The sequence below is a fragment of the Xiphophorus couchianus genome, chromosome 18 (assembly GCF_001444195.1).
Source record: "Xiphophorus couchianus chromosome 18, X_couchianus-1.0, whole genome shotgun sequence".
NCBI lineage: Eukaryota > Metazoa > Chordata > Actinopteri > Cyprinodontiformes > Poeciliidae > Xiphophorus > Xiphophorus couchianus.
In genome coordinates, this window is record NC_040245.1 from 10,484,762 (window position 1) to 10,497,468 (window position 12,707).

The 12,707-nt window shown below is 37.6% G+C and overlaps 1 protein-coding gene across 1 annotated transcript in view; it reads right to left on the bottom strand.

Annotated features, from left to right (window-relative positions):
- Positions 1–388: 388 nt before the first annotated feature.
- The window catches only part of lrrc75a (leucine rich repeat containing 75A), a 48,360-nt gene continuing 36,041 nt past the window's right edge, over positions 389–12,707 (bottom strand). The window contains exons 4-5 of the mRNA XM_027998961.1: positions 9,671–9,944; positions 389–8,818 (exon numbers count right to left, since the gene is read on the bottom strand). Coding sequence (XP_027854762.1) covers positions 8,198–8,818; positions 9,671–9,944 — 895 coding nt within the window. The 3' untranslated portion in view covers positions 389–8,197. The remainder of the gene's footprint in view (positions 8,819–9,670; positions 9,945–12,707) is intronic.

The following is a 12,707-nucleotide window of genomic DNA, read 5'->3' on the forward strand; positions in this document are numbered from 1 at the left end:
GTGCATTAAGGTTTTAAACTAATATATATGATTAAAGTGTGTGTTTGTGTTTCACTCTATGAATAGAAAATGCAGTTAGTTTAAGGGTGTAAACATTTATGCAACCAAGTTATTGTAGCTTTTTAATATCCCACCCTCAATTGACTATTTGGGTTTTCTTGTTGAATTGAACAAACTGTCAAATTACATGTCAAAACAAAGCCCTCTTTTTTTAAAGCTGAAAAAAAATATACTTTTTTGAAAGCAACTGCATAAATACCTTTGCAAAGTATGTCATTTACTATTTTAACTTTATCTCTAGCACTGTCTATTTATCTCCAATTCCACTGAAGAAGCAAATCAGAGAAGTGGCTGTTGCAAATGAAAGGAGTCACAAAGACAAAATAGCTGAGTTATTCTTCCTCTTATCATAGACTTTATTGGTCAGACCCAAGGCAAAACAGCAAATCACAGTCATACAAATCATCTTGGATTTTAGTAAGTCTATAAAGTTCTTCAAAACAATCATATTGACAAAGTGACAAAAAATTAAGTTAGTATAAAGAATATTACAGAAGCATACTGTAGATTGAGGAGCATATAGAGAATAAAGAATCACTGATCAAGAAACGATCCAAGGCCATTCATGCCTACAGGTTCACTCCAATGTTTATTTTTCTACATCAGCTCAGTAGAGTCCTTGAAGAGGATGTACAGTATCTTTCCTTGCTTTCTGTAAGTCCAAGGTGAACGCCACGATCGTCTTACTGTAACAGAGAGGGACTCGCCATTCTGTCTCTGGAATCCTACACAGAGTGCAAGAGGGAAAAAAAAAACGTACTTCGCTATAATTTAAAACTTTGCCCTGAACTAACCGACATATGAGCTTCTCTCACCAAAAAGCTGAAGTACTGTCAAGATAATTCTTTCTATTGAATTTCCTGAATCAGAAGATTCCAATTAATCGCCTCCATCTGTTGATTTATGGAGCTAATTCAAGCAGTGGTCTGGTTGTTTCGATTTGCCGTGACCTTGACATTAAAAGCAGACGTGTGCGTGGCGGCAGCTCATTATGATTAAGTACGCGTACCTCCGGTTGGGGCTCGTTGCAAGCAGTTGGAAGGCAGTCAGAGTAATCACCGCAATGAACCTGCAAGACCCTGACCCCAAAGCACTGAAATAAACAAAGCCTGTTGCTCTGACAGAACAACACAGGATAGTTCAAGTACAAGATAGCAAGCAATATTCAAAGTCATTTGTTGTTTACTTTATAAAACTGGTTTGGGAGACTCGCTTATTGTTAGAGTGGATTAAAGGGATTCATTTTTCTTTTATATTAGTTGGATGTGCAAAGCTGTTAATATCCTGCTGGTATCAATGAACATTAACACCTGCCCATAAAAATGTCATCCTGTCACTGATGAGATGAAAATTCAGTTAAAATAGACCACCGGACGGTTCTGGATGAATTTGTAAGGCTTTACCAGAGGGAAAACATATATTTAACTTTGGTAGAGAGTATTTGGTAAATCTAAGCTCAGTCCTACATTAAAGTTATTTTATGACGTTTAATTTATGGCTGTCTTCTCCATCTGTGATAAGGGAAAGTTTTCCGACCCTCCCAGGGAAAGGTCCAGACTCAGGTGTGTTATCTCCAAGGTTTCTACAAAAAAATTTTTTGTAGAATCAGGCCATTTTAAGTCCTGGTTGTTTTTCACATCTGTTTTCCTGCCCTAAGATAACCCAACCTTGAGAGCCCTCATAGCAAAGCTACTGTCACTCTGTCTCTTGCCTTGCCATATATGCAGGCACATCTGTGGGTCTACTAAATTTGAGGAAAGTTTGCTAATTTTTTTGATGTTCCACATACCTTTGTGGAACATCAAACGTATGTCTGTGAAGAATATGGATCAGCTGAATGTTTTGTAAAGTGAAGTGATGACTAAATTTTTACCCAGGAAGTACAAAGGGGAAAAAACTCGAGCTACATGAAAATAAGATTCTTCTTTTCTTATTAAAACCACCAATATTTTTTATTGTAACGAATTGTCCCTGCTTAACAAAAAACAATATAAAATTTAAAAAATAAAGTTGAAAGGGAATAACAAAATTATAATAGATCCAACATATGATAGGGTATCACATGTTTACCTTATTAAAAGAAAGACCTTAAATTACATAAATGTTTTGGGCATAAAAAGTTTCTGTATTTTCAGACTCTCATCAAAAATGGTTGTTTTTCTCAGTTAAGTTTAATGAATAGGTGCACCTATGTCGGCTTCTGAGTAGAATGATGTTAACTAACATCATTGTTTATGTTAGTTAACATAAACATGGTAGTTTATGTTAACTAACATCATTCTAGTTTGTTGCTGCAAGGCAACTAACTTGTATAGTTGCCTTGCAGCAAAAATGTACTGGTTTGAATCCCAATCTACAGTTTGCATATTCTCCCTGTTCATGCATTGGTTTTCTCCAGATGCTCCATTTTCTCCCACAGTCCAAAAACTTGACTATTAGGTCAATTAGTCTTAGGTAACAATCTGAAGGTGGAAGTAAAACTCAACCTTAAAAAATGTAAACATATTAGACATTGTTTCTCACTTGATGCAGACTTTATTTAAACAGACTCTAAAAGCCTTGAATAATAAGCCACAGCATTCCCACCACTGTAGGATTCTAGAGAAATACAAGTTTATGAGTTGTAAATATGTTAGATTATTTTGTAATTTGTGTCTTGTTTATACAATTGTAAATGATCTGGCCCTTCCTTTGCTGTCTGATTTTATGCATACTCGCCCTTTAGAAATGATTCAATCAGTGAGAATATCATCTGGGAGAAAATGTGCATCCTATTTCACCATACTGCTACTGGGAAATTGGCTTTTTCTGTAAAGGCAACTAATGAGTGGAAAATATTGCCCGATGATGTGAGGATCATTAGATCTCTGAGGTTTTTCGAATCTAACTTGGAAAAATAAGATAAAAGCTGCTTAAAAATGTAATCATTAACTATAACTGTGTGTGTGCCAGTGATCAAGTCTATACGTGTGTTTGTCTGTCGAAACTAATCTGCACTGTTGTATGTTTCTGTTTTGTTTTACTGTTTTACCTTATCCTGTAATCTGGTACAGAGCATCAGATGGTGACCACAATGTTTAAATTATTCTGAATACTGATCATAATGGCATTGCAAGAGAAACTATGCAATAGTCTGATACTGGTAAAACAATCACATAATATTTTCCTCTATCCACCTTTCTCTAAAATCCACCTGGTAAAATTTGGGTTTAATAGATTCTGGTTTAAATTACATCAGGTAAAAGGATTTAAAGCCTGATAATCATTTACGGCACTTCTGGTAGAATCTGATTCTGGGAATATCCTGTTGAGAGCAATAAAGAAACACCCCACTGTCTCAAAATTAAATGGGTTATTGTCAATATTTATCCCCATGCTGCACACATTAAGTGTTACACAGTATTCCAGTATTCCTCCCTGTGTCTGTGCTTTGTAAAAACCCCTCTCTATTTTACATAACTGAGACTTAATTAACGAAACACTCCAGAAACATGCCATTGATTGGTCAGCATGGGGTTCAGTGTTCACTGAGCCTCTTATTAAATACACAGTAAAATAAGAAGCCTTGAAAGAGTCGGAAAACCTTTTATTGGCATTGTACGGCCTTTTTTCTCTCTCTACTAAAGTGTTTTAAGTTAGAGAAATATCCTGAAGTGATGTCATTTGGCCCATCGTTTGATCACTTAAGACTGAAGTCATAAACATAAAAAACATCTGGAGCTGTGGTGGTTCAAAGAGACCATGGTGTGCGAATGTCTGACTGACGCTACAGTTTGATTTGCCATTATCATGATGCGGCTGAATCTATTAGAAACTAACTGCAGTTGTGTTGTGTCAGTGATTGATGTCGTTAGTAAGTTTTACAAGAGAGAAAGTAAGAGCCCCATCTTGCAGAGTGAACCTGTTGACTCAAGATGAGAATAAAAACGAATCTTTTCCCTTTTTAAAGCTTATTTAGTTCCACTTGAAGATCAAGTGACTGTACTGCAATATCGGGTCAAAATGAGCAACAGAGGCACATTGAAGATCTCCTCTCAGCAGTGTGAAGCAGCAACACAAGCAAGAAATAAGTGCAGAACAAGGTCCAACAGGTGGTGCATCGTCAGCCTAGATCTGCAGAAACTGGCCTTAGCAGACCCTCACAGGGTCTGTTAATGTCTAAACTGATAGCACTCATTGGATTGGGGATTTTGATTGGGCTGGACTTAAATATGAAGCAGGCACCTAGTAGTACATGGGTGCTCTCTTGTTCACTGTAAAGTGCTCATCAGGTAAGGTTTTGTGCCCAGGGATGCGCGTTCCTGCAGCTTTTAGACGCATCCTGAATGAATTGAATGACATGGTGATGAGGGGATTCAGCCATTTGTGTGTTGAGACATGGGTGCATCTGAAAGTTGCATGACAGTATCTCTGACGGACTGGAATTGCAAGCCCTGGTCTACAGAAACCGTGTGAGCCACTCTGCTGGAAGTTAGCAGGATGACTCACCAAAATTATTTTACTGTTGTAGACATAAAGAAACACAGAATAGAATAGTTTTGTATGCAGTTATTCACTACCGAAGCAACAATACTGCTTTGAACAAATGAAAAACGTGAAAAATGATAAATGAAAAAGCAAAAAAGACGGGAAAATGATCCCATCTCACCTGTCCTGCTTCAAAAATGATTTACTTCAAAACAGCAGTATTAGTTTGTTAGTCAAAAATAAATATTTAACTTAACAAGAAAATGTTCTGCAGACTGTCTTAAAACCAGTTGAAATCTATTGTCTTTGTTAGTCTTAATTTTTCACCAACATATAAGGAGAAATGTACTGAACATTTTTAACTCATGGGGATAACCACAAAGCATTTGTTCTTAGGGTACCCACATGGCCCTGTTCACATTTCTTACTGTAGGTGAACATTGAACATGATCTAAAAGCTGTCTTATCAGGAGCCAAAAATATACACAGCTCTCAAATAAATCCTTGCAGACTCAGGTTTATGATTTTCGTTTTACATCCAAGGATAAACTTGGTGCTCCTTAAGTTTTTTCTGTGTTTAGCGAGATAGTTAGCCAAAGAAACCTTTACTTTTGAAAACCTGAATGTCATTTTTTTCAGTTTGTAGATAAAAAGTACTTCTGAAGAAACAGATTTTTTAAATGTAATTTCAGTGAGAGGATTCTCTACTAAAAATAATTAGATCTTTTTCAAGAACTTACTTTTCCATTTCTTGCATTTCTGCACAAAAACAACACAGACAGTTAAAAATGATTTTTTACTGCTTGCTGTTACTGTTTCATCAGCATTATAATTAAGGCTTGGTCTCGTCGTTTAGTATCTAGCTTGGACGGATCCACAGGCTAAAGTTAATGGCTAATCTGAGAAGGGCCAAGATCAAAACTGATTTCTAACATCTTAAAACAAATTTAATATCTTAAACCCTTTTAGAGGTTCATGAAAATGTTATTTAATAAACCTTTAAACAGTTAAGATATTTACTTTGGAGGGTTATTTACAGAGGAGCCAATGGTTATTCACACAGAAAATGGAAGTTGGAGGCTGAATGTCAACAGTGATTCTCCTCAGAGAAACATGCAATGAGAAAGGAATATGGAAAGGTTTCCAGGTCAGAATAACTGCCTGATGAAAGAGGAAAGTGGTGCAAAAAGCAAAAATGTGTGCATGCTGCGTCGTAAGTATGAGTTTCGTTTTTCATCTAAATAAACAAAAAGTGAGGCCATGAAAATATCTACCTTCAAAGGTTCATAAAACAGTGTTTGTGTAAATCACTATGATGTTTTTAAAACTTTAGCAGTTTTAAGCCGGCCCTTCTTGGACTAGCCGTTAGCTTCATTCACTAGCAGAAAGTTATATGCTAACAGAACCTTTAAGCTTACAAAACACAAGAGGTACTGGCTACAAATGAAATATTTCTCTCTAGGTTCTCGTTTTCTCTGATGTTTCAGTTAAAGTTTAGAAATACCAGATTCAAAGCTAATGTTTAAAGCTGCACAAAAACTTTCTGTTCAGGCTTCACAGTTCACTTTGTAGCACAGACTTCCTGACTCCCACGTGTTCATTGATCTTCCCTTTATAGTCTGTTTGAAAACGAATAAATGCGATACATTTGTTTCTCACCAGGTATTATGTTTTTTTTGTCCCTTTAGTGTTTTGTATCTTTGCAGCTTGGATCGCTGCACAACCCATTCTTTGATAAGATTTTCAGCATGTTTTGTACCGACTATTTGTCAATTAATACTCACTAAAGAATGTTTCCTATTGGCTTTTTACAACTGATGGAAGTTATTCTCCATTCTTGTCATCTAATATAAGGAGACAATCTACTGGAGGATGTTGGACAGATATTAGTTTTGCCTTTTAGAAGACAGGTCATGATTGCCAAATGTTTCTAAACATGCATTTGCTCTAACATTAACTAGTTTCGTTGCAGCTGCTAGGGGAATCCTTCGAAAATGGAAAAGTGAAGGTAGACCTGATAAAAACTGACTGAGTTTGCATCTTTTAAATTGTTGACTGCCAAATGTCATGATTGACAGGTCTCATACATGCCAGACTGTATTTTTGTTTTTAATAAACAAGGTTTAGTTTTTATTGGATGTAAATGTATTCATATTTTGTTATGAAAGGTGTGTACATGCTGTTTTGCTTAGTCTGTGATGTTAGTTGTATCTTATGTTGTTTCTTTCAAAAGCTCTTTAAAAATCAACAAACATTTCAATAATAAAATAGGAAGATTGCTTGGAGTTATTGTAGATGGCTTGGGGGTCATAATTTGTCCTATTTGATAAGAGTCAAAAGCCTTAAATAGAGTGAAATACAGTTTTCAGATAATAATATAGAACCGGATTAAATTATATTCACCATTTGAGCATTTCTGGAACCACTGATTCCAATTATTGAGCAATGGAAAACAAACTCCTACATCATGGTTTAGTACATGGATACGAAGTAGGAAGGGAAGAAATGGTGATGCGTATGTACCAAATGTTTGTGTGAATTTTAAAAGAGGCAAACTAACTTTTTAAGTCAAACTGGAAAGATGACTTCCTTACATGTGGCTCAGCAACACAGAAGTGTTGTTGATTGATTACCTGGTTGTTCAGCTCCACCTGTGAACAAGGCAACATCTGACTTTATACATATTTACTGCATTTGGATGAAGCTACGTTTTAATTCTCATATATTTCTCTATATGTCTAGGTCTGTCTCTTTGCAACAATACAACTTGTTCCCTTATAAAATATCTAATAGACTAGTTTAGCTCACAAATATTGTTGCTCCAGACTCCAATAATACTAAATATGAGCTCTTGGTTGTCAGAACCTCAGAACTAAGCTACACGGTATCTCCTCAAACATCTTATATATATTTTGATATTTATAGTAGACCCAAAAATACAGTTGATCTGTTAAAGTTCTGCATGATGTTACGCGAGGAGGGAAAGCACAGCTGGGTGAAAGCTACATACTGCTACCTGAGTGCAACCATAGGGGTGGTGGGGGCTATATATAAACACATCGCTGTAAGCATGTGACGCATGCTCGCGTACTGAACCATGGAGTAAAAGCATGACCTAGATTATGAGGAAAAATACTTCTAAATGTTTCATGTTTAGAGACGTGGCCGGTCCTAGCACATCTATCCTCTGTACACATTCAGTCTAAAATAGCAAGTTTTCTTTTTTAACTTCTTCATGGCGACTGCTTTGCTCTCCGCATGTGAAACACTGCGCACCTGTTTGGTTCGACTGCAGCAGCGGATTTACACCGATGGCTTAACTTTTGATTTCTGCTCGTCTTCTGATCCTGTCAGTGCTGGTTGTGGGAGGGAAAAGTTCTCCAGCTTGGTTTCATCTCATTTTGAACCAGCAAACAGAGGTGCTACAGGCACATGTAGGTATTAGCACGATTAAAACAAGGAAGGACCTGATTAAAGATCAACATTCTGCATTGAGCCTCATCAGTCTATTCTGTGCATCCTCAGGCGTATCAGATCGGTTCGTCATAAATCATCAGCGGGGGCTTGTTCATGAGGACCGCATGCAACGCTGCAGCCTTTACTCCCATTGCCTCTGTCCACACAGGACGGGACACAAGAAGGAAAACGCAAGCAAATCTGGGAGCAACACTCAGGTTAAATGTTCTGATTGGTCCGTCATGTCCTCCTCCTCCACTCTCATTGGCTCAACTACAGCAAAGGAGTGTTGAGACTGGCTGGAGAAGGACAGGCGGGATGAACGGCTCTGTGTGTCGTCCTCGTCCTCCGCCATCACTGCCCTCCTCCCAGGTTTTATGTCTCTCCTCTGGTCCTCCTTCTCTTTTTCCTTCTCCTTCTCTTCCTCCTCTCGCCAAGCTCTCCTGCTCCTCACTGTCACTCTCCGCTGCTCCCCCAGTGTCCACATGCTGTCCTCCTCGTCGTCTTTGCCCTGAATCTCCCTGTCGAAGTCCAACAGCTCTTCCATCATCTCCTCAATCTCCGTCTCTCCGTCCATCTCCTCCTCCACCTCCGATCGGAGCTCGCCCATGCTCTCAGTCAGGTTGGTATCATCCGTCTCCTCCTCCTCTCCGAGACCCCTTGGCCTTTCGGGAGGGTCGCTGGCCTGACTCTCGCCAAACTCCAGGATGGTGGGCAGGTTGCCCTGCTTGGGGCAGCGCTTCCTCAGGCTGACCAGGAAGGGCTGAGGCAAGGAGAAGATGTCCACGTTGTTCCCCAAATCAATCCATGTCACACTTGGAAAACTGCTTGGATCCTGAAATGGAAAATAATCACATTAAAAAGAGATGTTTATCTCCATTATTTTTTATTTTTGAGAATCCACATTAGCTGCATTAGGTTTAAATACTCTAGTCTTTTAAAAGACCTGAAAAAATAAATTTTACTACACCTATTATGACTGGTGATAGTGAAAATAGGGAAGAGCCAAAATAAAAACGGCAACATGGAATGGTGAAGATTTACTTAAACTTAAAGACTTGACATGGACATAAGTGTTAATCAAACTACAGACATGAAATGCATAAGAATCCCAAGACAAAGGAATGAGTAGAAATTTCAATACTATGTGAGACAGGTGAGGCAGATAACTGATCAGGTAACACAGGTCAAACACATGAGCTAAATTAACACGAAGAAAGCTGACCTCAGGGAAGCAGACTAGAGAGAGACTACAGGAAATAAAACCTTTCATGTAAAGGATGATAGAACCTTCTCAGCACAAATGAAACTAAAGAAAATCAAAACATGGAAACTGGAACATAGCAGGACTGAAGCACAGGGACAATAATAATCAAGACTAGAACAGAACCAAGACAAGAGAGACTAGGATAACAATGAATAGAGATGAGACCAGAATGGGAATTAGATTAGCAAGAAACTACATAACCTAAACAAAACTTTAATTTAAATAAAACATAACACAAATGGAAAATAACCTAGAGAAACAAAACATGACACCAGGACGACTATAAACCTTAACCCACAGATAAATAAGCGAAGACTATGAATAACATAAACCCTATGACAAAAACACCAATCCCCCAGACATCACAACAACACCTGGTTATTATCAATGGTATAAAAAAATAAGACAATCCTTTCTGACCTTCAGGGCATCAGTGAGCTCCTTCAGAATAGCTCTGGTCAGTCTGTTTCCGTTCAGAGCCAGGGTCTCCAGGTGCGGCAGAGCAGCCAGCGTGGGGAGGAGCTGGAGGAAAGCCTCGTCAGTCAGCTCGGTGAAGCCCAGCTCCAAGCTGACCACGTTGGACGCGTGACGCTGCAGGTGTGCAGACAGACGCTCCATGTCGCGAGTCGCTAGAGGGATGCCAGACAGATCCAGGGCGCTGCTGGACAACGGGGCTGACAGCACCACCTTTAGGCTGGAGACACAAGAACAAAAAACATCTAAGACGGTCTGGATCAAATCCTTTTAGCGATCATTCAAACTGTTCATAATTTTTCACTATTATAAAGTCACACTTTTTGCAATTAGAGCATTAATTACCATGACTGGTTTTATAAGACTAAAAATTGCACTATTTTCACAATACATTCTGCACATAATAATCATTAGTAGGTCACCACTTGGACTATATAATAATAATATGCGTATTTTTCCAGTCCAAAATGTAGCAAATAATTTGTATTTGTGCAATAAGGAGGTCAAACCCATATAAACTGTGCATAATTATTTGGCGGCTTCTCGTTCCTCAGGCAAAAATGAGCTGAAAATCAGATTAAGCTGACTCTGAAAAATATCTGTCTGGCTCTGATTGGTTGTTTTTGTATTTCTGCAGATGGCAGTAGGACAACAGGGAGAGGGCAGAGTCTGATTTTTTTTTCACAGATTATCTGTATTGGGTTATACTGTCATATAGTTACTTTTAACAAATGTAAAAAAAAAAATGTTTATAAAAATGACATACTGCATATTTAAAGTGTAGGAAATAAGAAAATAAAACTGTTAAAAAACAATAAATGTTTGTCTGTTGGGGTTGTTTGTCTCGAATGCTGTTTGAAAATATGTTGGAGTCAAAAATAAATGTTGGTGTCTGTATCTGGCAGAGAATTAACATTTGGGTTCTGACACATAAAGGGAAAAAATTACTTTAGACGACATATTGAGAAACAACTAGCCATCTTGTGGACTGCAGGGCAGAACTGTTATCACCAGTTAGCAGCTGAATACGTTTATCTGTTCGTGAGCCAGAGGGACTTTAGGAGAATCTAGGACACAGCAGCCCAAAGCAAAAAGAGAGGTCAAATTTAGCTTCCCAAAATGGTTTTGTTCCCTTTGTCTGGTCACAGAGACAGTCCCTTGCGATTGAATTATATTTTAGATTTGATTTTAAGATACCGGTTTCTGATTGGTTAGGTCAAAGCACAGGGATGTGATGGACTTTTGGGTTTCTTCATATTTTTACTGCATCTCTTTAACATTCCATGTCGGTCAAGTAAGGACATCTTCTGAGGATCAAACATTTGTTATCCATTCTTCTTCTGTATTTGTTATACACTATGGCTGCCACTAATTACCCACTGAAATGTAAAGATTCAGAGATTTTCAGAATGTTTCGGTTTCAGTCTGAACTCCTGTTAGTATTTAAACCAGGAAATAAAAAGATTATATTGCGTTCTGAACTGACACTGATTGAACAAGCAACAAGTGGACACGTCTGACTGAACCTCATCTTATTTCTTTTGCATCATTTCTGTGTTTCCAGCTAAGGACATTCATCTCGGTCGGGATCAGAAGGATTCTCTCAGGCAGAACTTTACAATCTGGGGTCTCGGGGGACTTAAACCATGAATCTCATTAAACTGCAGTTTCCTTCTGCTGTTTCCTACATCTCCAACAAGCCTCTATCGTAAGAGGCTTCTAGTCAAAGCAAAAGTATTAAAAAAGTGAAAATGAATCTGTTTTTGTCCAAGCAAAATAAAAATACACCAGTGCCCATGTAATAGGGTTTTGTTTTAACAACATTATAAATATGACGATTCTCAAAATGTGGTTGTTTATTCTTTGAATTTATTTTATTTAGTCAACAAGTTGTTTCTGCAGACATTTATTTGTGTTTTAAGTTCAGTTATGCTGTGCTTAACAGTTGGTAGTTTCCATAGCAACCGGTAACTGACAGCTCCTCCCCCTTTTTGTGTTGCCATCTGTAACTGTGATATGTATAATCAGCTTTGTGTTTTCTTTACATTATATTTTAAAATATATTTTGGACAAATGTAAGAATGTACAGTAAATCATGAGTAATTTTGCTATGTTTGGTATATATTTTAACTATTATTAATGTAGTCCATTTAACTATTTTACAAATGTTAACTGCTGATAACTGTCATCAACTGTTCACTGGGAGGTATTGCTTTGTAGTTTGTTTAGGGTTATTTATTATATTTTATTTAATGTATAAGGGCAGAAGCTGCTGGACTGATGTTAACCACCAACTTGATTTCCTCTTTTCTCAGAATAAATACGGTGAACCTGCTGTAGGCATGTTGCTGCTGTAGACAAAATGGCGTGGCTCATGTGATGCGAATGAACTTTTTTTTAAAACGTGAGTTTTTCGAAATTGCTGTGTTTCCACAGAGGAAATTTTTGTATGGTCAATGGAAACGCACCTATTGTTCTGCTGAATCAGGATGGGGTTCACAACTGTAGAGTCTCAGTGGATTTTTTTTCATAATTAAGGACCAACTGTCTGTCCAGTAAATAAATTTTAAAGAACATCTCCAAGCGGTCAAATACCTAGGAGAAGAATTAATCATAAAGTATGTCAGTTTCACCATTAGGTTAAAGCATTCAGCATGCTGAGGTGAGCAAAAAATCTATAATAGAGAAACTTGAGATTAGGCAATGTTGTTAGTAATCAAAACTAATATTTGAACTATAATGATGCACCTGGGGAGATTAGGGAGGCACAATATATGTGCAATAACATCAGTATCAGGTCGATATTAGTCATTTTTTAATATATTGGTATCCATTTCATGAATAAAACTGGACTGATATTAACAACAATTAATATTTATTTCCAGCTTGCTGCAATTTGTTTCTGGAGAAGGTATTTGTTTGGTCATGTGACAGTTATTGTGATGTAGTGTTTTTTATTTCAAAGTGTTGAAAGGGTAGTGAA